The sequence below is a fragment of the Rattus norvegicus genome, chromosome 8 (genome assembly GCF_021556685.1).
Source record: "Rattus norvegicus strain SHRSP/BbbUtx chromosome 8, alternate assembly SHRSP_T2T, whole genome shotgun sequence".
Taxonomy (NCBI): domain Eukaryota; kingdom Metazoa; phylum Chordata; class Mammalia; order Rodentia; family Muridae; genus Rattus; species Rattus norvegicus.
In genome coordinates this window covers 97,456,499-97,483,519 of record NC_141541.1, presented here as the reverse complement: position 1 = coordinate 97,483,519, position 27,021 = coordinate 97,456,499, and the positions used below count along the sequence as shown (strand labels likewise).

At 39.7% G+C, this 27,021-nt stretch overlaps 1 protein-coding gene across 30 annotated transcripts in view; it reads left to right on the top strand.

Moving 5' to 3' along the window:
* RGD1560775 (similar to RIKEN cDNA 4930579C12 gene) overlaps positions 1-27,021 on the top strand; it is a 123,293-nt gene that overhangs the window by 38,325 nt on the left and 57,947 nt on the right. For 10 of the 30 annotated variants that reach the window (XR_015626904.1, XM_087563385.1, XM_087563382.1 and 7 more), the window contains 2 exons: positions 10,308-10,375; positions 11,222-11,246. Coding sequence is in view for 27 of the 30 variants with exons in the window: in XM_087563385.1 (XP_087419511.1) it covers positions 10,308-10,375; positions 11,222-11,246 (93 nt within the window). In the remaining 3 variants the exon portion in view is untranslated. 30 annotated transcript variants of the gene reach the window in all.

Here is a 27,021-nt window from a genome sequence, read left to right as displayed (position 1 = left end):
GGTGTGAGGTCTTCTATGAAGGTCTGATAGAATTCTGCACTAAACCCGTCTGGACCTGGGCTCTTTTTGGTTGGGAGACCTTTAATGACTACTTCTATTTCCTTAGGAGTTATGGGGTTGTTTAACTGGTTTATCTGTTCCTGATTTAACTGCGGTACCTGGTATCTATCTAGGAAATTGTCCATTTCCTGCAGATTTTCAAGTTTTGTTGAATATAGGCTTTTATAGTAAGCTCTGATTATTTTTTGACTTTCCTCTGAATCTGTAGTTATGTCTCCCTTTTCATTTCTGATTTTGTTAATTTGGACACACTCTCTGTGTCCTCTCGTTAGTCTGGCTAAGGGTTTATCTATCTTTTTGATTTTCTCAAAGAACCAACTTTTGGTTCTGTTGATTCTTTCTATGGTCCTTTTTGTTTCTACTTGGCTGATTTCAGCTCTGAGTTTGATTATTTCCTGCCTTCTACTCCTCCTGGGTGCATTTGCTTCCTTTTGTTCTAAAGCTTTTAGGTGTGTTGTCAAGCTGCTGACATATGCTCTTTCCTGTTTCTTTCTGCAGGCACTCAGAACTATGAGTTTTCCTCTTAGCACAGCTTTCATTGTATCCCATAAGTTTGGGTATGTTGTACCTTCATTTTCATTAAATTCTAAAAAGTCTTTAATTTCTTTCTTTATTTCTTCCTTGACCAGGTTATCGTTGAGTAGAGCATTGTTCAACTTCCACGTATATGTGGGCGTTCTTCCCGTATTGTTATTGAAGACCAGTTTTAGGCCGTGGTGGTCTGATAGCACGCATGGGATTATTTCTATCTTTCTGTACCTGTTGAGGCCCGTTTTTTGACCAATTATATGGTCAATTTTGGAGAAAGTACCATGAGGAGCTGAGAAGAAGGTATATCCTTTTGTTTTAGGATAGAATGTTCTATAAATATCTTTTAAGTCCATTTGGTTCATGACTTCTCTTAGTCTGTCTACGTCTCTGTTTAATTTGTTTCCATGATCTGTCCATTGATGAGAGTGGTGTGTTGAAATCTCCTACTATTATTGTGTGAGGTTCAATGTGTGTTTTGAGCTTTAGTAAGGTTTCTTTTACGTATGTACTACCTGTGCTTTCATGTCCACTGGTCTTTGGTTTTTTTGAATGTGGGGACATCAATATTAATACATATTTTTCATTGTCATATTTTCTTAATAATTGTTTCCTTTTTTAGTGTGAAGTGATTTTCTTTATCTCTTCCTGTTTTGACTTGGATCTACTTCATTTGGTAGAAAAATAGCTGTCAGATTTGTTCTGGTTTTCCTTTGCTTGATTGTTTCCCATCCTTTGGTTGTCAGTCTGTGGTTGTTTCCCATCCTTTGGTTGTCAGTCTGTGGTTGTTTTTACCAGCAAGTTATGTTTCTTAGGGATAACAGAAAGTTGGATCTAATTTTTTAATCCAGTCAGCCAGTCTTTTCTCTTTACTGATGAATTGAATATACTTTTGTGTAAGGTTATCACTAAGCTATATTTACTGAGTCTGATAATTTGTTGACTGTTGTTTGATTTTCTCTGAAATCATGATATTAGGGGAGGTCTGACTTATTGAGCTCAACATGATGAGCTCTTTCTCAGTTCTCCTTTGTTTAGACATCTGTCCCTTAAAATGTATGTTTCCAGTGTTCTTGTATTTAAGCCTGTCCTCCTTCCTCCTTCACTTTCTGTATTCCATTAAGCACCTTCTGCAGAGATAAATTGGTACTTATGAGCTAACTTGGTATGTGATTGTTTCGAAATCCTTATTTTCTTTCCTTTCTATGTAAAAATATGTCTTCATGATGTAAAAATCCTGATTGGCAGTGATTTACTTTCAGGGCTTGAAATATCTGGCTCTGAAGGTTGTCAATATTGTTTAAATGTTTCTACCTTTGTAATGAATTAGTGGTTTAATCTTAAATATTTCAATATTTTTCTTTTGCTCTGTATTTTAGACATATTGACTATAATATGCATCTGGTCTTATAAAAAATACACACACACAGAGAGAGAGAGAGAGAGAGAGAGAGAGAGAGAGAGAGAGAGATTCTGGTTATGTCATTTGGTATTCTAAAAGGCTCTTTATTTGAATGTCTATTTCTATGTCTAATATTTAGGAAATATTCTGCTATAATTTTCTTAAATAAGCTCTCTGTGCCTTCATAATGTTTACTTCAGCTCTTTCTTCCATTCTATGAATTTGTGGGTTTGGACTATTGATCATAGATTGGACATTGGTGTTATACTCATCTGTTTTCTCTTTTTCATTAATATTTGGATGTAATATTTCATCCACCTTATTTTGTATTGTTACAGAGTCTGTATTGGAAAAGTATCTGATGTTTACTTGCACTGCCTTCCCAGTGGGAGTTTTTCCTTTTTGTGTATGTCAGGGGGTCTTAGCTGGAAGCACTTAACTTCATTGTGGGCTGCCCAGGTTCTTCCTCCTCACAAACGTCCAGATTGTACCTCCTGGAGTAGCTTTTAGTTGAAGGTTGTGGTTCAGGTACATCGGGAGCATAGAGAGCAATCAAAGCAGATGAGGTCTGGCATTTGTGATTGCAGAGCCTCTTGAGTGCCAACTTACTAGAGGATTGACACCAGGAGTATTGTATACTCCACTGACACTTCAGAATTCTCATTATAGCAACACACAACAGCTCCAAAACTTGATCCACCTTCTGGCCTAAGAATCAAAGCTACTAAACTCTAGGTAAATTCTCAGTTTATGTCTGTTAAAGATAATAGTAGCATAAGCTAACCTCCTGCCAGCTGTATCCTGGAAATACCAGATATGCCACAAAAACGCTACAATTCCCTATTTATATCTAAGCAGACCATATATGGAAGATATGAGCCTGTGAGAATCTCCCTTCAAATTTGTATATGAGTTGCTTCTCAGGATTTATGGAATGGAAACTTGTTCTCCAGTGTGGCAGTGTTGAGAGCCTAAAGGAAAGCAATTAAATCATGGCAGGTTCCACCTCAGAAATGGATTAATACTATAAAAAAAGAGTGGGCATGAAGTAGCAGGAGCAAGTTAATTCCTGTTGGATTGTGTGGTTAGAAATGGACATACCGGGCTGGAGAGATGGCTCAGTGGTTAAGAGCACTGACTGCTCTTCCAGAGGTCCTGAGTTCGATTCCCAGTGACCACATGGTGGTTCACAACCATCTGCAATGGAATGTTCTCTTCTGAAGTGTCTGAAGACACCTACAGTGTACTCACATATAAATAAAATAAATAAACCTTTAAAAAAAAAGAAATGGACATACCTACCCTGTACCTGTACACCTTTTCCACTTGCCGGGACCCTTTGTGGTTTTCTGTGAATATGTTAGTCAGAGGACTCTTCGTAGGATATCAGCCAGCACGATACAATATAGACATTCTAGTTATTAGAATCATGAGTTAAATATCATTTTTTCTTTCTATATTATCCAACATCAGGGTTTTGGTTTTTTGTCCTAACATGAAGTATACTAAGAAATAAGACAGAAATAATCAGTCCTCTTCATCATGGAAGTTCCAGAATAGTGATCAAGAGCTGTTAGTGCCCATGTTTTTCAATCTGTAAAGCTGGTAAAAGTGGATAAAGTCCAGGGCTAGGAAGACAGCTCAGTGGTTAAGAGCACTTTCTATTCTTGCAGAAGGCCCTAGTTTGGTTCCCAGTATCCACACGGTGGCATATAGCCATCCTTAAGCACCCTTTTCTGTCTTCCACAGGCATATGGCATGCATGCAGTATGCGTACATATATGCAGGCAAACTACTCATATACGTAAAACAAAAATAATGAATAAGTATTCAAAAATTAAATGAAATCCATCTGGAGAAAGAAAAAGAGATTGTTGGTGAGACTCCTAGGCATCTATGGGTCCCATGTTCAGTGTTGCATCCTATATGTAGGTGGTGAAATATCTCCAAGTCCTTTCAGTAAATTGTTTTATCATTGCCTAGTAACCAGCTCAAATCAAAGATAACAGATTCAAATTCAGTGCTATTGGAGGAATAGGCTTTGCCTCTACTGAGAAAAATATTGAAAGATGGAACAACCATGGAGAAAAAACAAACACTGCTCACTGTGGATCATCATAGTGAGAGCTGTTATGTGCTGGGTTTCAGTAAGTAAACTGCCAGTGTTTTCTCCAGCCAACTCCCCTGCTCTCTTCTATTGGTAGATAGAACTGAACTGCACCTGGACTTGCCCTTCTGTATGGCCTGCATAGGACTTCCCTTAGAAGTCTCTTCTGATTCCTAGGCTCACCACAAAACACGCCAAGTACTCTCTTTTTTAACCTCACTACTGAGACACTTCATTAGCAAGAAAAATAGTTTAGAAATTATCTGATGTTAAGAAATAATTCCCCCTGGATTTGTAACGTCCTGTAGCTGCATTACATTCTTATACTTGTGCTTCTATTTCTTCACTTCTACTTTAAGTTTGCAGTCTGAAGGCTTTATATCTACTATTTTACTTTACTAAAACTCTGCTAAGGAAGATGTAGCTGGCCAAGAGTGAAGTGAGAAGCAACAAGGAGAGTTGTTAACTTCTATCAATGCAGATGAAACATTCATCCCAAGCTTGGGCTTGGAAAAATGAGATGGAAAGTTAAGTCTCACAAAATAACGTTCTCCTCTGGATAGAATAAGGGCCTGAGCCATTTGTTTTTTCCTGCCATGATATTCCAGAGGAAATTCCAATTTATATGGAACCATTATTTTAATGATCTGATAGCCAAAGGGAAGGAAATAAGTTGTCTTATTTAGAATAATTTTATTCTTGCCAGTACGGTTACACATAAAGCCTTTGCTTTCTAATACACTTGGGAGAGATTTATCTGTCTAGTGAAGGGTAACTTCCAAAGGAAATCCCCTTCCGTTGTCATCTTGGGCACCAACTCTAGTTGTAGGTAGATTTAACAGCCATATGTCTCCACCATTAGAAAATCTTGGGGACTTTCCAGAACCCTTTCTTCCCACTTCCCATTTCTCATGCCACTTTAGCTATCACATATTTTTAAGGAGCAGGGGTTGGACATAAAGCAGAAGTCTTAAACCCTTGGCCAAGCCTCCCACTGAGGTCAAATTTTCATTCTTAGAACTGAGTTTCACCTGCATATGTAGCAGAGAATAGCCTTGTTGGGGCACCAGTGGAGGAAGAAGCCCTTGGTCATGCCAAGATTGGACCCCAAGTGCAGGAGAATGTTGGGGGGCAGTAAAGGGGGGTGAATGGGGGGAAATACCCTTATGGGGGAGGGGGGAGGGGGTGGGGGGCTTATAGACAGGATACCGGGAAAGGGAATAACTCTTGAAATATAAATAAATAAATATATACAATAAAAAACTGAGTTTCGGGGCTGGAGAGATGGCTCAGCGGTTAAGAGCACTGACTGCTCTTCCAGAGGTCCTGAGTTCAAATCCCAGCAACCACATGGTGGCTCACAACCACCTGTAATGAGATCTGATGCCCTCTTCTGGTGTGTCTGAAGACAGCTACAGTGTACTCGCATACATTAAATAAATAAATTTTAAAAAAAACTGAGTTTCACTTGCAAATCATAGTTTAGATGTGAGAAAATTAATGATGAGTGATAAATTATATTATTTCACTGTGACTATTCTACTCTGCCATACTTGGAACTATAGAGGAAGGAGGAAGTATAACGGTTCAAGGCAGTAGTTCCAACGGCATAAAACATCTAATTCTATAACCATCCTGGCACGTATGAAATATTATCCAGAGATACTTGTGTTCTTCTCTTTGGTACTGGACAGCTTAAACAGTGGATGCCAAGACTCCCATGCTGGGAGAAAGAACAAGCTAGAACCCTTGGGCAAACCAGAAGGAAGACTAAGAGACTTAAAACCTAGCATCACTTTTCAGGAGAGACCGAAGCCCAGACAATGGTAATGGGGGTCAGGAAGGAAGAAATAACTTGACCAGCACTACTGAGCTATAGATACTTCTTGACTTTGTTTAAAACTAAGCATCACCCATTCAGAGCCTGCCCCACATGTGGCCCATACATATACAGCCACCCAATTAGACAAGATGGATGAAGCAAAGAAGTGCAGACTGACAGGAGCCGGATGTAGATCGCTCCTGAGAGACACAGCCAGAATACAGCAAATACAGAGGCGAATGCCAGCAGCAAACCACTGAACTGAGAATAGGACCCCCGTTGAAGGAATCAGAGAAAGAACTGGAAGAGCTTGAAGGGGCTTAAGACCCCATATGTACAACAATGCCAAGCAACCAGAGCTTCCAGGGACTAAGCCACTACCTAAAGACTATACATGGACTGACCCTGGACTCTGACCTCATAGGTAGAAATGAATATCCTAGTAAGAGCACCAGTGGAAGGGGAAGCCCTGGGTCCTGCTAAGACTGAACCCCCAGTGAACTAGACTGGTGGGGGGAGGGCGGCAATGGGGGGAGGGTTGAGAGGAGAACACCCATAAGGAAGGGGAGGGGGTAGGGGGATGTTTGCCCGGAAACCAAAGAATTATTATTAAGTATTAAATAAATTTAAAAAAAAAAGACTATACATGGACTGACCCTGGACTCTGACCTCATAGGTAGCAATGAATATCCTAGTAAGAGCACCAGTGGAAGGGGAAGCCCTGGGTCCTGTCAAGACTGAACCCCCAGTGAACTAGACTGTTGGGGGGAGGGCGGCAATGGGGGGAGGATGGGGAGAGGAACACCCATAAAGAAGGGGAGGGGGAGGGATTAGGGGGATGTTTGCCCGGAAACCGGGAAAGGGAATAACACTTGAAATGTATATAAGAAATACTCAAGTTAATAAAAAAAATAAAAAATAAAAAAAAACTAAGCATCATAGCATTCTAAGGATGGTCTTAGTGGAGGAAGTCAACAGAGCTTGTGCCTCTTCCCAAGGAACCACCACATCAACAGGCTTTCCTGGAGTGCCATCTGGTGTTGTTCATGGAAAGTGGTCCAGTGGGGCTGAAGCTAAAAAAAATTAATCTTTCTTTTCTGCTTTTCACTATTAATTGTGTGTTGAGGCTTAGTCTGTTGCTATGTATCGTAAATGAAATACTGGTCCCCAAGATCTGACTGCCTTCAATGAGGCAAGTTACTTTGTAACCTTGCCATTAATTTAAAACTATTGGTTAATTAACATGTCCACAGCTTACAGCTGGGCAGAAGAGATGTAGGAAAGGTTTCAGTTGCTGGGCTTGGGGTCTGAGAAAGAGAACACCAAGAGAGAAAGGAGAGAGGAAGAAGGAAGAAGAGCCAGGGGTAGATGGATAGTGAGAACATAGCAATGAGGGCAGCCATTTGGAGAGTGGCTGTCTCAAAGCATGGCAAGTTGTATCTGAAGGTTATTGACAGGGAATAGACAAAACAACATAGAGAGTTAATATCTATCTGCCCAGCTCTAGTGCTTTTAAGGCTTATTATAAATAAAAAGTTTTAATGTCTTTTATTTGGAAAGTAAATTATCAAAGATGGGATAGAAATCTCCAATTTTTACTACACTTATGTCTTTGAACTATTGAGGACAGGTATACAAACATGACTGGTTAGGGGCAATCTTAGTTACTTTACTATTTTTGTGATAAAACACCGAGGCCAAGTCAACTTGTAAAAGAAAATATTTAACTTGGAGAATAAAGTTTCAGGGAGAGATCATGGCCATCATGGCAGGGAGCATGGCAGCAGATAGACAAGAATGGCACTGGAGCAGTAGCTAAAAGCTCACATTTTGATCTGAAAGAAAGAGAAAAAAAGAGCTCTGTGAAGTAGGCATACAGACAGGGTTCTTCAGAACCGTATAAACAGATGAGAAAAAACAATAACTTTGTAGTTAATCATTCTTAGGTAAAGAATGCTGGCATTTATAATAACCCACACTGTAATCTTGAACTTGCATGAGCAGACTTGCCTAGCTAGCAGATGTTGGGTGTCATGGTATGGATTATGAGTTCACTATGCAAGTTCTATGACATATGGCTGACCTGTATGTAGTTATGTTCAGGCCTGAGAGCTGAATGCCAGTATACTTTGAGAGCTTGCTCCCGAGTACATGACTAGATTTTACAGAGTGATAGTAACGTTGAAATTGTTAGATTATGGGTAATTGTTGTTGTAATACACAAGGTATGATGTTACTAGCCATTTAGTGCTTTTCCTTCAACTAGACTGGTTAATGTTTCTCTTGTTAAAATACTTATAACTGCTTATTAGAATTATGCTTTATTATATATTGTATTTTAGTCTGTATGAAGTATTTTGACTTTTATATGTTTATATGTGTACATGTCTCTATTCATGTTCTATATACGTTTGTACTTCTTCCCACAAGATTGTGCTTCATAGACACCCCTATATATAAATACTGTAACACTTTCATAAATATACTTTGAAATAACGAAGGTCCTCTGTATTGAAATTATTAATCTCAGAAAATTGGAGTGGCTTCATAGTAGGATTAAATTATGATAAATTCACACTATAATGTGTGCCTATTTTCATTTGTAACAAACATTCCCTGGTATTTTCTTACCAGATATACTTTATTTACTAAAATGTAGGTGTGTCTTTTCTATGTATGTACAATTTTATAGTGTCCATACTCCATATTGAACAATTTAAATATAAAATTTATGGTTTATCCTGAATTGTAGATATCACAAACAGGTACTATTGTGACCCACATCTCTTTGAAGTCGGGTATCATTCAATACAGTGATTATTTTGTTCTGAATGAGTGCTCACTCTTTCAACAAACAAAGTAAAGAATCAGATGAATTACAGACTGGTGAACTAACTAGAGGGTCAGTAACTACAATGATCAATGAGTATACAGTGTTTATATATGCTGAACAAAAAGAATGGTGTGCAGAGGCAATCACTTCTGCGCATGAAGAAACACGGTGCTTAAAAGATGTATTAACTCTTTCATTCTGTTTCCATGTGTTATGTGGTTTATTTATCCTGACATTCTTTCAGAGAGCTATAGCTGTCCGGATGAATTGGCCAAAACCTAAATCTAGAGATGTTCTTATTTGTGAAAAGCTAATTAACGAAGATGATAGGTTTCCAGTGTACATGTCAGGATGTCTCAAATCTGTAGAAGTCTTAGGCATTATCTACTTTATGACAAAGTCCATGGTCACTTTATCCCAGGACAGATACTGCTGCATCAGTGTCACATTTCATCCTACTCATTGTAAGGAAGTACCAGCCCTTCTTGTCAGCTCACAGATACTTAGGGTTGGGACCCTCATCCTCACACCAGGCCTAAAGCCAACTACAAATGGGGAGGTCTTTCCTTGAGATCTGATAGGAATACAAACGTGACCCTCAAAAGTTCAGAAACCTTGCTAACCACACACCCTGGGAGAGTGACACATAAGTACTCAGAATATCTACCCAGGTTTTAGAAGCCTCCTTACACTTGGAGCAACTCTCACACAGAACTGAGTTCAATGACTTGAAGGGCCAGCAAGATCCATCCCCATCTCTTCCCCATCACTGTTCCTTTTAATCTGGATGCCACAACACACATAAGTACAAAAGGGCAAAGGATAGTGAAGAAAGACTAAAAGGAGAAACAAGGCAGAGTACCTATTGTTTTCCAGGAGTCAATAAACTAATGAATGTCAAAGGATGAATGGATCATTATAGTTACACCATATGCCTAATACTAAATTCACTTACCCAGTAAAACAAATATGTTAAAAAGCTAAAATTCTATGTTCTTTATGATGAATGCAGAATCAGAATGTGTCAATTGATGGAGGCTGAAATATGCCTGTGAGATATTATGAAGAGATTTTTTTCAGTTATTCTGGCTTTCAAAGTGTTTACAGGAATTGATGGTAATATGTGGTGTAATCGAGACATTTATTTAAATGGAGAGACTGTGATGTTTCAATAGGTATAGGTGCCTGACATTGGACCTATTCAAACCCCAGAAACTTGTGTAATGGAAGGGAAAAACCGGATACCAAAGGTTGCCCTCTGATATGCTCCCTCCCAAACCGAGTACATGCATACATTTTTTGAAACATGCATTTAGTGGTTAGATATTGAAACAGACTCTTCCGTTGCTTTATATTCTCATTCTCTAGAAAGACAGAAAAAGCTTTTTAGTTTTCTAATCTTTGCCTCTACTTGTCATCAGGAAAAACAGCCCAATAGTAGCCTACCTAAATCTAATCACATGTGCTGACTCAGTACACGCTTATCCATGTCCAACAAAGATGCTTGTGTAAATAAATGGTCCTGCGAGCTGACAGTTACTTTCTGTCCCTCTAGTTGCACCTGAACATACAACTGTCCTACCTTCCAGTACCGAAGGAAAATATTCCAAGTCCTCAGTGAAGGTAAGAAGCTCTTTTCCTTTATGTAAGAGAGAAAAGTTACTTTAATGATTCTCCCACGTTTTTATAGCTATCACACTTACAATATAAAGTCAATTAGGTGTATCATGAGCTTTAAATAATTTATTTAGGAAGAGAAGGGAACAGAATTATATCAGATTGGTAATGTAATAGAACATTCACACTTCTATGTCATGTAGTGACTTGGGGTTGGCGTAGGCTGTCTTCTGGACAATAGTGTTCTGCTTTAGATACAAGTATGTAAATTGCACTGAGAAGGTGACAGGCATAACATCCATATAGATTTGAATGTTTATGTAAGAGCCCTCTCCTTTTATGGCTTCTAGAGCCTGTGGTTTAGGTTGAATTTGACTATGTTCCCCAAAGATGGATGTGGGGGAAATCCTATGCCCCAGCGTGGCATGTTCGGGGCCCAGAACTTACGACATGAGGATGAATGCTCATTATTGGAGTGCTTCACAAAATGGGTTAGTATCACTAAATAGATGTTAGCACTACCACATTGTAATGTCACTCAGCTAACCTCCGTAGAAGCCAACCCACAGGGTTGCCCGATGTGGCATTTAGTCAGCAAACGTGGAAAACGTACTAGTTTTTTGACACACAGTAGATGTCGTGAGGTATTCTGTGTCCCTATCACATAATATACCAGTATAGAATCTTTCTCCTGAGTTTATATAAGTCTGTAAAAGTCAATAGATTAGTAAGAGACTAGATTAGTTTGCCAATCTTTGGTGCAATTATGTCCTGCCAAGATGTGAACCAAAAAGCTGTACAAAGAGAATTCAGCATAATATGAGTAAGAGTCTTCTTTCCTGTGTGTTGCAGGTGGATCATAGAAGAGTCCAAAAGAGTATGTATCGTGCAGTCTCTGCAGAAATGTGTTAAATATGAATTATGTTAATCCTGGCTGTCGTTTGTCGGTTGCACCACAGTGAGCAAATCCACATGTATTGATTGAAAACAGGATGTTTGTTCTAAAAAAAAGTGATGCCTCAAGTGAGAAATGGTAGCCCAGTGTCTACAGCTGCCACATCCAGCTGTGACCTCTTTACATTAGTGTTTTGTGCACTGGGCTGCATGTAAACCTAACTTATCTTCACAGATATCCAAGTTAGTCAACCCAGTTTCAGGGGAAAAGACTTTGAAAAAAATCAGGATAGACAATTTACTTATGTGTTTAAAGTTTGCCACAGCCACATGTGGTGACTGTAATTTGTATTTTTTTCTAGACAGATGAATAAACCAAGATGCAGAGTAAATGATAGAGATCTTTAGATATGCGGTGCAACAACCCGCTTTAACACCATCAAGGGCATAATAAACCCCAAGAAAGATTTTCCAGTTTTCTACCATCTCCCTGCACTAACTCAAAGCTGCAGGAATCCCAAACACTGTCAGGACTACCACAGTGCTCAGAAGGCCTGGGCAGTGAAACCCATCTCCCTGCAGACATTAACGAGTATGAAAGAAAAGCCCATGTTTTGGTGAAGATTAATAATTCTGTGCTGACCACTACATTGAAATATGTTACATGTGAATGAACCAAGTTCATGCAAAAATTGGTTGGTTCTTTCTAGGAAAACCTGGTGAAAAGCTATTCAGGGTTGACAATATTAGCATGAACACAGAGAACAACACGACTTAGGCAAAGTGTTCACTAACAGTCACCATCTAGATAATGATGTTACTATCTAATTTTTTGTAAATATAGGATAATTAGGTTTGCCTTGTTTTGTTGTTTATCTTTTGTGATCAGGTTTCCCTGTGTATCCATGGCCCTGCTGAAGCTACCTACCTACCTACCTATCTATCCATCCATCCATCCATCCACCTACCTACCTACCTACCTACCTACCTACCTTTATGGCCCAGAACTCACATAGCTCCATCTTCCTCTGATTGAAGTGTACTGTTATAAAAGGAATGCACCACCACATCCATGCAGTGCACAATCAAAAGTGAGGCACATTCCATGCTCCAGGAGGCTTTCCTCTCAGTACTTGTCCGTCTCCATATGTTAAGAGTGAAGATAGAGGAGATACATATTGAATCACATGACTCAACATCATTACTTCAGGTGTTCGCTGCATAGATCATCTGTGGAGTTAGTACTTTGCTGTACTGCGGTTTGATTAAGGGAAGGTAGTAGGAGGATATGGATTGCAGCTTCACCCAGTTGGCTCACTACATGTTGAGCATGTCCAGACCCAGAGTTCATATTCTAATTCTGCATAAAATGTGCCCAGGATGGCTCAATCCTATTAATGATTACCCTTGAGAAGGGAAAGAAGGAGAAACGTGAGTACCAGGTCATTGTTTTATGTACAGTGAATTACACGCTAGACTAGAATACAGATCTTTTCTAAAAAAGGAAAAAGTGTGCAAAATAGAGAGAGGATGTGACTTTGAAGAGGGAGGCATGACCAGTATAGTCCACTGTAGGACTGGTGAGGGAGGCATGACCAGGTACAGTGCACTCTTACTGCCCTGGAGTCAGTATCCATACCTAAGCTGGACTTAAGAAAGGCCATACAATGAGGATGTCGCCTAAAAAGTGCGGTGAACACACACTACTTTTATATTCAATATTTCAATGAACAATGCTGCTGTTCTTGTCAGTTCATGATAAGGACATATCCAGGCTTGAATAGTAATAATGAAGTTTCTATTCACCCCAACCATAATGTGACAATTTCATTATGAGTACCGTTGGAACTGAGCACTTTTGGAACATAACCCAATATGATCTTTTTGATCAGCGAATCTCACATTGAGAAGCATGATTCAGGTTGAAGTTCTCAGAGGAAGACCACATATTTCTACTAAGCTATGGCCCTCCTACAGCTTCTTCAGTAAATAGGAAAAATAAATACATTCTATACTAACATGTGTAACCAAGTGAAACCTCATTCTTCCGAGATTCATTCATATTTACGTGGCTTCTGTTATGTAATAGACACCACAGAGCAATTCTATTCTTTGAGGACTACCATTCTCTCTCTCTCTCTCTCTCTCTCTCTCTCTCTCTCTCTCTCTCTCTCTCTCTCTCTCTCCGTGTGTGTAATTGTACAGTCACATATTTTGTACAAGGGTATCAATATATAGCATTTTAGTGAAATACCATGAAGAACTGCAAGTGGACAAATTTCAGTTTTTCTGAGGTTCTAAGAGAGATATGCATTCTGCCTACCAGGTAAAATATCCACAGAATCCTCATGCTCTTCTCTGTACAATGTCCCATTCACATGAATTCATGACTCAGCTGCACCATCAGTGTAATGCATGCTGCTGTGCTCAGTGTACTTGGTGATCTTTCAAAAGCGCCACCATAACTCTGATGATGGTTCCTGGAGAATGTTCATGAGAAACAATGGAAATACACACGACTATTACTGGTTTTCTCTACTTTTAACTGTTTGAAGTTTTTTTTTTTTTGCTTGTTGGTAGTTTCTTGTTTGTTTTGCCACAAAGCTGACATAACGTCTCTTTGTTAATGCATTCCAAGCGATCAATATGCTGCAAAATAGTCATGAAAGGAATGTGGTTGTTCCCGTGGATGCCAAAGAAGCTGAATCCCATGCTTCCACGTCCAGAGGAGTAACACAGAGTGGAACTAAAGGTATTGAAGAAATAGAATAATTTCATTGGAGTCTATATAGTTGTTGTAGATCATAAGGTTTAATACAAGGAAACAAAGATGACCAGGTCACAAATATTTTCTTCTCAAGATAATATTTGCATACTGCATTAGGTTAAATTCAACCACAGAATTTTTAAATGGATATCCATTCACTATGATCTCATTGAATAAAAGGAAAGAGAGGGCCCGGCCCGCAGCAGCTCTCTGCTCCCAGACCCCGTGGGAAAGAGACCTCACCGCCTGCTCAGGTGGGCACTCCTGAGACTGCAGAGCGGAAGAGACCACCAACACTGCCCACCCCTGCTCACATCCCTGGCCCAAGAGGAAACTGTATAAGGCCTCTGGGCTCCCGTGGGGGAGGGCCCAGGAGCGGCAGGACCCCTGCCTGAGACACCGCCGGAACCTGAAGGAAACAGAACGGATAAACAGTTCTCTGCACCCAAATCCCGTGGGAGGGAGAGCTAAACCTTCAGAGAGGCAGACACGCCTGGGAAACCAGAAGAGACTGCTCTCTGCACACACATCTCGGACGCCAGAGGAAAACACCAAAGGCCATCTGGAACCCTGGTGCACTGAAGCTCCCAGAAGGGGCGGCACAGGTCTTCCTGGTTGCTGCCGCTGCAGAGAGCCCGTGGGCAGCACCCCTCGAGCAAACTTCAGCCTCGGAACCACAGGTAAGACCAACTTTTCTGCTGCAAGTGACCTGCCTGGTGAACTCAAGACACAGGCCCACAGGAACAGCTGAAGACCTGTACAGAGGAAAAACTACACGCACGAAAGCAGAACACTCTGTCCCCATAACTGGCTGAAAGAAAACAGTAAAACAGGTCTACAGCACTACTGACACACAGGCTTATAGGGACAGTCTAGCCACTGTCAGAAATAGCAGAACAAAGTAACACTAGAGATAATCTGATGGCGAGAGGCAAGCGCAGGAACCCAAGCAACAGAAACCAAGACTACATGGCATCATCGGAGCCCAATTCTCCCACCAAAACAAACATGGAATTTCCAAACACACCAGAAAAGCAAGATCTAGTTTCAAAATCATATTTGATCATGATGCTGGAGGACTTCAAGAAAGACGTGAAGAACTCCCTTAGAGAAACACAGGAAAACATTAATAAACAAGTAGAAGCCTACTGAGAGGAATCGCAAAAATGCCTGAAAGAATTCCAGGAAAACATAAATAAACAAGTAGAAGCCCATAGAGAGGAGACACAAAAATCCCTGAAAGAATATCAGGAAATCATAAACAAGTAGAAGCCCATAGAGAGGAGTCATAAAAATCCCTCAAAGAATTCCAGGAAGACACAATCAAACAGTTGAAGGAATTAAAAATGGAAATAGAAGCAATCAAGAAAGAACACATGGAAACAACCCTGGATATAGAAAACCAAAAGAAGAGACAAGGAGCTGTAGATACAAGCTTCACCAACAGAATACAAGAGATGGAAGAGAGAATCTCAGGAGCAGAAGATTCCATAGAAATCATTGACTCAACTGTCAAAGATAATGTAAAGCGGAAAAAGCTACTGGTCCAAAATACAGGAAATCCAGGACTCAATGAGAAGATCAAACCTAAGGATAATAGGTATAGAAGAGTGAAGACTCCCAGCTCAAAGGACCAGTAAATATCTTCAAAAAATCATAGAAGAAAACTTCCCTAACCTAAAAAAAGAGATACGCATAGGCATACAAGAAGCCTACAGAACTCCATATAGATTGGACCAGAAAAGAAACACCTCCCGTCACATAATTGTCAAAACACCAAACACACAAAATAAAGAAAGAATATTAAAAGCAGTAAGGGAAAAAGGTCAAGTAACATATAAAGGCAGACCTATCAGAATCACACCAGACTTCTCGCCAGAAACTATGAAGGCCAGAAGATCCTGGACTGATGTCATACAGACCCTAAGAGAACACAAATGCCAGCCCAGGTTACTGTATCCTGCAAAACTCTCAATTAACATAGATGGAGAAACCAAGATATTCCATGACAAAACCAAATTTACACAATATCTTTCTACAAATCCAGCACTTCAAAGGATAATGAATGGTAAAGCCCAACATAAGGAGGCAAGCTATACCCTAGAAGAAGCAAGAAACTAATCGTCTTGGCAACAAAACAAAGAGAATGAAAGCACACAAACATAACCTCACATCCAAATATGAATATAACGGGAAGCAATAATCACTATTCCTTAATATCTCTCAACATAAATGGCCTCAACTCCCCAATAAAAAGACATAGATTAACAAACTGGATACGCAACGAGGACCCTGCATTCTGCTGCCTACAGGAAACACACCTCAGAGACAAAGACAGACATTACCTCAGAGTGAAAGGCTGGAAAACAATTTTCCAAGCAAATGGTCAGAAGAAGCAAGCTGGAGTAGCCATTCTAATATCAAATAAAATCAATTTTCAACTAAAAGTCATCAAAAATAAGGAAGGACACTTCATATTCATCAAAGGAAAAATCCACCAAGATGAACTCTCAATCCCAAATATCTATGCCCCAAATACAAGGGCACCTACATATGTAAAAGAAACCTTACTAAAGCTCAAAACACACATTGCACCTCACACAATAATAGTGGGAGATTTCAACACCCCACTCTCATCAATGGACAGATCATGGAAACAGAAATTAAACAGAGATGTAGACAGACTAAGAGAAGTCATGAGTCAAATGGACTTAACGGATATTTATAGAACATTCTATCCTAAAGCAAAAGGATATACCTTCTTCTCAGCTCCTCATGGTACTTTCTCCAAAATTGACCATATAATTGGTCAAAAAACAGGCCTCAACAGATACAGAAAGATAGAAATAATCCCATGCGTGCTATCGGACAACCACGGCCTAAAACTGGTCTTCATTAAAAATCAAGGAAGAACGCCCACATATACTTGGAAATTGAACAATGCTCTACTCAATGATAACCTGGTCAAGGAAGAAATAAAGAAAGAAATTAAAAACTTTTTAGAATTTAATGAAAATGAAGGTACAACATACCCAAACTTGTGGGACACAATGAAAGCTGTGCTAAGAGGAAAACTCATAGCGCTGAGTGCCTGCAGAAAGAAACAGGAAAGAGCATATGTCAGCAGCTTGACAGCACACCTAAAAGCTCTAGAACAAAAAGAAGCAAATACACCCAGGAGGAGTAGAAGGCAGGAAATAATCAAACTCAGAGCGGAAATCAACCAAGTAGAAACAAAAAAGGACCATAGAAAGAATCAACAGAACCAAAAGTTGGTTCTTTGAGAAAATCAACAAGATAGATAAACCCATAGCCAGACTAACGAGAGGACACAGAGAGTGCGTCCAAATTATCAAAATCAGAAATGAAAAGGGAGACATAACAACAGATTCGGAGGAAATTCAAAAAATCATCAGATCTTACTATAAAAACCTATATTCAACAAAACTTGAAAATCTTCAGGAAATGGACAATTTCCTAGACAGATACCAGGCATCGAAGTTAAATCAGGAACAGATAAACCAGTTAAACAACCCCATAACTCCTAAGGAAATAGAAGCAGTCATTAAAGGTCTCCCAACCAAAAAGAGCCCAGGTCCAGACGGGTTTAGTGCAGAATTCTATCAAACCTTCATAGAAGACCTCACACCAATACTATCCAAATTATTCCACAAAATTGAAACAGATGGATCACTACCGAATTCCTTCTATGAAGCCACAATTACTCTTATACCTAAACCACACAAAGGCACAACAAAGAAAGAGAACTTCAGACCAATTTCCCTTATGAATATCGACGCAAAAATACTCAACAAAATTCTGGCAAACCAAATCCAAGAGCACATCAAAACAATCATCCACCATGACCAAGTAGGCTTCATCCCAGGCATGCAGGGATGGTTTAATATACGGAAAACCATCAACGTGATCTATTATATAAACAAACTGAAAGAACAAAACCACATGATCATTTCATTAGACGCTGAGAAAGCATTTGACAAAATTCAACACCCCTTCATGATAAAAGTCCTGGAAAGAATAGGAATTCAAGGCCCATACCTAAACATAGTAAAAGCCATATACAGCAAATCAGTTGCTAACATTAAACTAAATGGAGAGAAACTTGAAGCAATCCCACTAAAATCAGGGACTAGACAGGCTGCCCACTCTCTCCCTACTTATTCAATATAGTTTTTGAAGTTCTAGCCAGAGCAATCAGACAACAAAAGGAGGTCAAGGGGATACAGATCGGAAAAGAAGAAGTCAAAATATCACTGTTTGCAGATGATATGATAGTATATTTAAGTGATCCCAAAAGTTCCACCAGAGAACTACTAAAGCTGATAAACAACTTCAGCAAAGTGGCTGGGTATAAAATTAACTCAAATAAATCAGTTGCCTTCCTCTATACAAAAGAGAAACAAGCTGAGAAAGAAATTAGGGAAACGACACCCTTCATAATAGACCCAAATAATATAAAGTACCTCGGTGTGACTTTAACAAAGCAAGTAAAAGATCTGTACAATAAGAACTTCAAGACACTGAAGAAGGAAATTGAAGAAGACCTCAGAAGATGGAAAGATCTCCCATCCTCATGGATTGGCAGGATTAATATAGTAAAAATGGCCATTTTACCAAAAGCAATCTACAGATTCAATGCAATCCCCATCAAAATACCAATCCAATTCTTCAAAGAGTTAGACAGAACAATTTGCAAATTCATCTGGAATAACAAAAAAACCCAGGATAGCTAAAGCTATCCTCAACAATAAAAGGACTTCAGGGGGAATCACTATCCCTGAACTCAAGCAGTATTACAGAGCAATAGTGATAAAAACTGCATGGTATTGGTACAGAGACAGACAGATGGACCAATGGAATAGAATTGAAGACCCAGAAATGAACCCACACACCTATGGTCACTTGATTTTTGACACAGGAGCCAAAACCATCCAATGGAAAAAAGATAGCATTTTCAGCAAATGGTGCTGGTTCAACTGGAGGGCAACATGTAGAAGAATGCAGATCGATCCATGCTTATCACCCTGTACAAAACATAAGTCCAAGTTGATCAAGGATCTCCACATCAAACCAGACACACTCAAACTAATAGAAGAAAAACTAGGCAAGCATCTGGAACACATAGGCACTGGAAAAAATTTCCTGAACAAAACACCAATGGCTTATGCTCTAAGATCAAGAATCGACAAATGGGATCTCATAAAACTGCAAAGCTTCTGTAAGGCAAAGGACACTGTGGTTAGGACAAAACAGCAACCAACAGATTGGGAAAAGATCTTTACCAATCCTACAACAGATAGAGGCCTTATATCCAAAATATAAAAAGAACTCAAGAAGTTAGACCACAGGGAAACAATAACCCTATTAAAAATGGGGTTCAGTGCTAAACAAAGAATTCCCAGCTGAGGAATGCCGAATGGCTGAGAAACACCTAAAGAAATGTTCAACATCTTTAGTCATAAGGGAAATGCAAATCAAAACAACCCTGAGATTTCACCTCACACCAGTGAGAATGGCTAAGATCAAAAACTCAGGGGACAACAGATGCTGGCAAGGATGTGGAGAAAGAGGAACACTCCTCCATTGTTGGGGAGATTGCATACTGGTACAACCATTCTGGAAATCAGTCTGGAGGATCCTCAGAAAATTGGACATTGAACTGCCTGAGGATCCAGCTATACCTCTCTTGGGCATATACCCAAAAGATGCCCCAACATATAAAAAAGACACGTGCTCCACTATGTTCATTGCAGCCTTATTTATAATAGCCAGAAGCTGGAAAGAACCCAGATGCCCTTCAACAGAGGAATGGATACAGAAAATGTGGTACATCTACACAATGGAATATTACTCAGCTATCAAAAACAACGACTTTATGAAATTCGTAGGCAAATGGTTGGAACTGGAAAATATCATCCTGAGTGAGCTAACCCAATCACAGAAAGACATACATGGTATGCACTCATTGATAAGTGGCTATTAGCTCAAATGCTTGAATTACCCTAGATGCCTAGAACAAATGAAACTCAAGACGGATGATCAAAATGTGAATGGTTCACTCCTTCTTTAAAAGGGGAACAAGAATACCCTTGGCAGGGAAGAGAGAGGCAAAGATTAAAACAGAGACTGAAGGAACACCCATTCAGAGCCTGCCCCACATGTGGCCCATACATATACAGCCACCCAATTAGACAAGATGGATGAAGCAAAGAAGTGCAGACCGACAGGAGCCGGATGTAGATCGCTCCTGAGAGACACAGCCAGAATACAGCAAATACAGAGGCGAATGCCAGCAGCAAACCACTGAACTGAGAATAGGACCCCCGTTGAAGGAATCAGAGAACTGGAAGAGCTTGAAGGGGCTCGAGACCCCATAAGTACAACAATGCCAAGCAACCAGAGCTTCCAGGGACTAAGCCACTACATGGACTGACCCTGGACTCTGACCCCATAGGTAGCAATGAATATCCTAGTAAGATCACCAGTGGAAGGGGAAGCCCTGGGTTCTGCTAAGACTGAACCCCCAGTGAACTAGACTGTTGGGGGGAGGGCGGCAATGGGGGGAGGATGGGGAGGGGAACACCCAGAAGGAAGGGGATGGGGGAGGGGGATGTTTGCCCGGATACCGGGAAAGGGAATAACCCTCGAAATGTATATAAGAAATACTCAAGTTAATAAAAAATAAATAAAGTGTAAAAAAAATAAAATAAAATAAATAAGTCTTAAAAAAAAAAGAAAGAGAGGGAAAGTGGACTCAGTCTTCTGTCCCTGTCACTTCACCTGCTGCATGCAGGAACAGACGAGCCACCTACTCTATCACCTATTCCCAGACACCTGTAATAGGGACCTGGTGAAAAGCTGTACGAAGTTGACAATATTAACATGAACACAATGAACACACAACTTAGGCAAAGTGTTCACTAAGAGCTCTAGTCACCATCTAGATAATGATCTGAACTATCTAATTTTTTGTAAATAAAGAACTTTTGAGTTTGCTTTGTTTTATTTTTCTTATTATCATACAGTTTCCCTAAGTATCTATAGCCCTGTTGAAGCTATCTATCATCTATCTATCTTTCTTTCTATCTATCCATCCATCCATCCATCCATCTATCCATCCATCCATCCATCCATCTATCTTTCTATGTTATCTATCCATCCATTCATCTACCTACCTACCTGCCTTTATGGACCAGAACTCACATAGCTCCATCTTCCTCTCATTGCAGTGTACTGTTATAAAAGGAATGCACTACCACATCCATGGAATGCACAATCAAAAGTGAGGCACATTTAATCTCCAGGAGGCTTTCCTCTCAGGACTTGTCAGGCTCCATATTTTAACTGTGAAGATAGAAGAGATATATATTTAGAACATTGAATCACATGACTCAACATCATCACTTCAACTGTTCTCTGCATAGTTCATCTATGGAGTTAGTACTTTGCTGTACTGTGGTCTGATTAAGGGAAGGTAGTATGAGGATATGGATGGCAACTTCACCCATTGCTCACTACATGTTGAGCATGTCCAGCACCCAGAGTTCATATCCTAATTCTGCATAAAATGTGCCCAGGATGACTCAATCCTAATAATGATTACCCTTGAGAAGGAAAGAAGGAGAAAAGTGAGTACAAGGTCACTGTTTTCTATACAGTGAATTATATGCTAGACTAGAATACAGATCTTTTCTAAAAAAGGAAAAGTGTACAAAAATAGAGGATAGGAATTTGAAGTGGGAGTCATGACCAGTATAGTGCACTGTAGGACTGGTGAGGGAGGCATGACCAGGTACAGTATGCCTTGCAGTCAGTATGCATACCTAAGCTGGAACTAAGAAAGGGCACACACATGCTCAATGAGGATGTTGCCTACAAAGTGAGGTGAACACACACTGCTTTTATATTACCAATGCACCAGGCTGCTGTTCTTGTCAGTTCATGATAAGGACATATCCAGCCTGGGATAATTAGAGTGTATTTTAAATCCAGCCCAAACATAATGTGACACCTTGGTTTTGAGTAACCTTGGAACTGAGCAGTTTTAGAAAATACCTCAATATGGACTTTTGATCAGCTCACCTCGCACTGAGAAGCACGAGTCAGGTTGAAGTTCTTAGAGGAAGACTATATATTTCTACTAAGCTAGGGCCCTCCTACCTCTTCTTCAGTAAACTGTAAAAATACATTCTCTACATCCATGTGTAACCAACTGAAACCTCATTCTTTCTAGATTCATTCATATTCATGTGGCTTCTGTCATTTAATAGACACTACAAAGCAATTCTATTCTTGAGAACTATAATTCATTCTCTCTCTCTCTCTCTCTGTGTGTGTGTGTGTGTGTGTGTGTATTTGTCTATGTGTGTGTAGTTATATATCCACATGTTTTGAACTATGGTATCAATATATACCATGTTAGTGAACACCATGGAGAATTGCAAGAGGATAAATTTCAGTTTTTCTGAGATTTACGAATTCTGCATACCAGACACAATACCAACAGAGTTGTGGTGCTCTTCTATGTACAATGTCCCATTCACATGAATTTATGACTCTCCTGCACCATCAGTGTTATGCATGCTGCTGTGCACAGTCTACTTGGTGATCTTTCAAAAGCATCACAGTAACTCTGAATATGGTTCCTGGAGAATGTTCATGAGATTTTTTTTCTGCTTGTTTGTTAGTCTCTTTGTTTGTTTTCCACAAAGTTGACATAACTTGTCCCATTGTTAATGTGCTTCAAGCAGTGTCCTGAAACATAGTCATCACAGGAAAGTTGATCCTGAAGAACCTCAGGCTTCCAGTTCCACAGAATTACCACACAGTGGAACAAAAGGTATTGAGGAAATAGAATATGTCCATTGAACTACATACAGTTGTTGTAGACCATACGGTTTAATACAAGGAAATAAAGATGATCAACTCAAACATTCTCTTCTGTAGCTACTATTAATTTACATACTGCATTATGATAAATTCAAGCACTGAATTTTTTTTATTATTAACTTGAGTATTTCTTATATACATTTCGAGTGTTATTCCCTTTCCCGGTTTCCGGGCAAACATCTCCCTAGTCCCTCCCCATCCCCTTCTTTATGGGTGTTCCCCTTCCCATCCTCCCCCCATTGCCGCCCTCCCCCCAACAATATAGTTCACTGGGGGTTCAGTCTTAGCAGGACCCAGGGCTTCCCCTTCCACTGGTGCTCTTACTAGGATATTCATTGCTACCTATGGGGTCAGAGTCCAGGGTCAGTCCATGTATAGTCTTTAGGTAGAGGCTTAGTCCCTGGAAGCTCTGGTTGTCAAGCACTGAATTTTAAAATGGATATCTAACTCACTGTTTGTTCTCATTCAGTAAGAAGAGAGAGTGGAATAGTGGGGTCATCCGTGTCCTCAGCACTATCACATCAACCGCTGCAGGCAGGCACAGGTGAGCCACACTCTCTGTCGCCTAGTTCCAGACACCTGCAGTGGGGACCTGGTGAAAAGCTGTAGGAGGTTGACAATATCAGCATGAACCCAAAGAACACACAACTTAGGCAAAGTGTTCACTAAGAGCTCTAGGCACCTCCTAGATGCAGAGTTGCACTATCTATTTTTTTAAATATAAGATTTTTGGGTATGCTTTGTTTTGTTTTTTCTTTTTCTTTTTATACTAGGGTTTCATGTGTGTCTATGGCCCTGCTGAAGCTATCTGTCTACCTCGCTACCTAACTAACTACCTATCTATCAATCCAACCATCCATGCATCCATCCACCCATCCATGCATCCATCTACCTACCTACCTACCTACCTTTATTGCCCAGAACTCACATAGCTCCATCTTCCTCTGAGTACAATGTACTGTTATGAAAGGAATGCACTACCACAGCCATGGAATGCGCAATCAAAAGTGAGGTACATTCTTTGCTCCAGGAGGCTTTCCTCTCAGTACTTGTCAGTCTCCATTTTTTAACTGTGAATATAGATGAGGATGAGATATATATTTTGAACATTGAATCACATAACTCAACATCATTACTTAAGTGTTCTCTTCATAGATCATGTATGGAGTTAGTACTTTGCGGTACGGTGGTTTGATTAAGGGAAGCTACTATGAGGTTATGGATTGCAGCTTAACCAAGTTGGCTCACTACATGTTGAGCCGTGGACCCAGAGTTCATATCCTAATTCTGCATAAAATGTGCCCAGGATGGCTCAATCCTATTAATGATTACCCTAGAGAAGGGAAGGAAGGACAAACATGAGTACCAGGTCATTGTTTCCTGTAGAGTAAATTACATGCCAGACTAGAATACAGATCTTTTCTGAAAAAGGAAAAATTATACAAAATAGAGAGAGGAGAGGAATTTCAAGTGGGAGTAATGACCAGGAGATTGCACTCTAAGACTGGTGAGGGAGGAATAACCAGGTACAGTGAGTGCACTCTTACTGCCCCAAAGTCACTATCCATACCTAAGCGGGAACTAAGAAAGGCCATACACATAATAAATGAGGATGTTGCCTACAGAGTGAGGTGAACACACACTGCTTTTATATTACCAATCCACCAGGCTGCTGTTCTTGTCGGTTCATGATAAGGACATATCCAGGCTTGAATAATAACAATGAAATTTCTATTCAGCCCAACAATAATGTGACACCTTGGTTTTGAGTAAGTTTGGAACTGAGCAGTTTTAGAAAATACCTCAATATGAACTTTTGATCAGAGAACCTCTCAGTGAGAAGCACGAGTCAGGTTGAAGTTCTTAGAGGAAGACTACATATTTCTACTAAGCTAGGGCCCTCCTACCGAATCTTCAATAAACAGTAAAAATGAATGTATTCTCTACATCCATGTGTAACCAACTGAAACCTCATGCTTCACAGATTCATTCATATTCATGTGGCTTCTGTCATTTAATAGACACCACAGAGCAAGTCTATTGTGAGGACTACCATTCTCTCTCTCTCTCTCTCTCTCTCTCTCTCTCTCTCTGTGTGTGTGTGTGTGTGTGTGTGTGTGTGTGTGTCTGTGTGTAATTGTACAGTCACATATTTTGTACAAGGGTATCAATATATAGCATTGTAGTGAATACCTTTAAGAACTGCAAGTGAACAAATTTCAGTTTTTCTGAGGTTCTAAGAGAGATATGCATTCTGCATACCAAGTACAATACCAGCAGAGTTGTGGTGCTCTTCTCTGTACAATGTCCCATTCACATGACTTTATGACTCCCCAGCATCAGTATAATGCATGCTGCTGTGCACAGTCTACTGGGTGATCTTTCAAAATCACCACCATAACTCTGATGATGGTTCCTGGAGAAAGCTCATGAGATGCCATGTACAAACACACAACTATTACAGGTTTTCTATAATTTTTACTCTTTGGGTTTTTTTTCTTGTTGTTTGTTGTTTGATTTGCCACAAAGCTGACATAACTTGTCACTTTGTTAATGCATTCCAAGAGATCAATATACTGCAAAATAGTCATCAAAGGGATATTGTTGTTCCTGTGGATCCAATAGAAGCTGAATGCCATGCTTCTACATCCAGAGGAATACCACGGAGTGGAACTAAAGGTATTGAGGAAATAGAATAATTTCATTGGATTATATATGTTTGTTGTAGATCATAAGATTTAATACAAGGACACAAAGATGACCAGGTCACCAACATTTTCTCATGGAGATAATATTTGCATAATGCATTGGGTTAAATTCAACCACAGAATTTTAAAATGGTTATCCATTCACTTTGATATCATTGAATAACAAGAAAGAACAGAAAAGTGGTCTCAGTCTTGTGTCCCTGTCACTTCACCTGCTGCAGGCAGGAACAGGTGAACTACCCACTCTATTGCCTATTCCAAGTCACCTGTAATAGGGACCTGGTGAAAAGCTGTATGAAGTTGACAATATTAGCATGAACACAAGGAACACACAACTTAGGCAAAATGTTCACGAAGAGCTCTAGTCACCACCTAGATACTGATCTGAACTCTCTAATTTTTTGTAAATGATGGATTTTTGGGTTAGCTCTGTTTTGTTTTAGATTTTCGTTTTGTGATCTGATTTCCCTATGTATACATGGCTCTGCAGAAGCTATCTATCCATCCATCCATCCATCTATCTACCTACCTGCTTACCTGCCTTTATGTCCCAGAACTCACATAGCTCCATCTTCCTCTGAGTACAATGTACTGTTATAAAAGGAATGCACTACCACAGCCATGCAGTGCACAATCAAAAGTGAGGCACATCATCACCCAGCATTACCTTTATGTCTCTAAATAACAGATTTAACAGACCCAACTCACTCCTTTTTATGCTTTGGAAAGACAAAAAAAATAAAACAAGTATTGTTTTAAACAATAATGTTTCCAGTTTGGATAGAAGTGTTCTGTAAGAGATTTCAAATAAAAGCCTTCTTTTATTCTGTTGTGATCCATAGTAGGACTCCGGAATAGATTGGACAGCAGCCAAATTGGACAGAGCAATTGGACAGAACAAAGGAAATGCCTTATTTTATAGAATTTAAGTGAGAAGGGTCTATGTACTTAGCCATTAGTTTTGTAAAGCTACTAGGCAGTTACAAAGCCTTACATTAGTCTAATTGGGCTTTGTGGTCTTGAGGCCTTGAATTTAATCTTCTGTTGCTTTCTACCATGGGACTTACTATTTGTTAGGTGCTTAGGTTTAAGACTAGACCTCTGGTTGCCTCGAGCCTTTGAATGGACAGAAGCTTGAGCAGGCATGCTAATTTACTCTATAGTGCTATATGTATGCTTTAACAAGTAGGTCCATTAATATTAGATTTACTGAGAGAAGAGCTCTTTACTCAAAATTGTTCAATGTCTGGTTAGAACTTTTAAAAATTTTGTGATTATTGGAATCTCACTGTTTACCAGATAGACCTTGAGTTTGATCCTCCTGGTGAATGTTATTAATACAGAAAAGAATCCCATACCCCATTGTAATTATT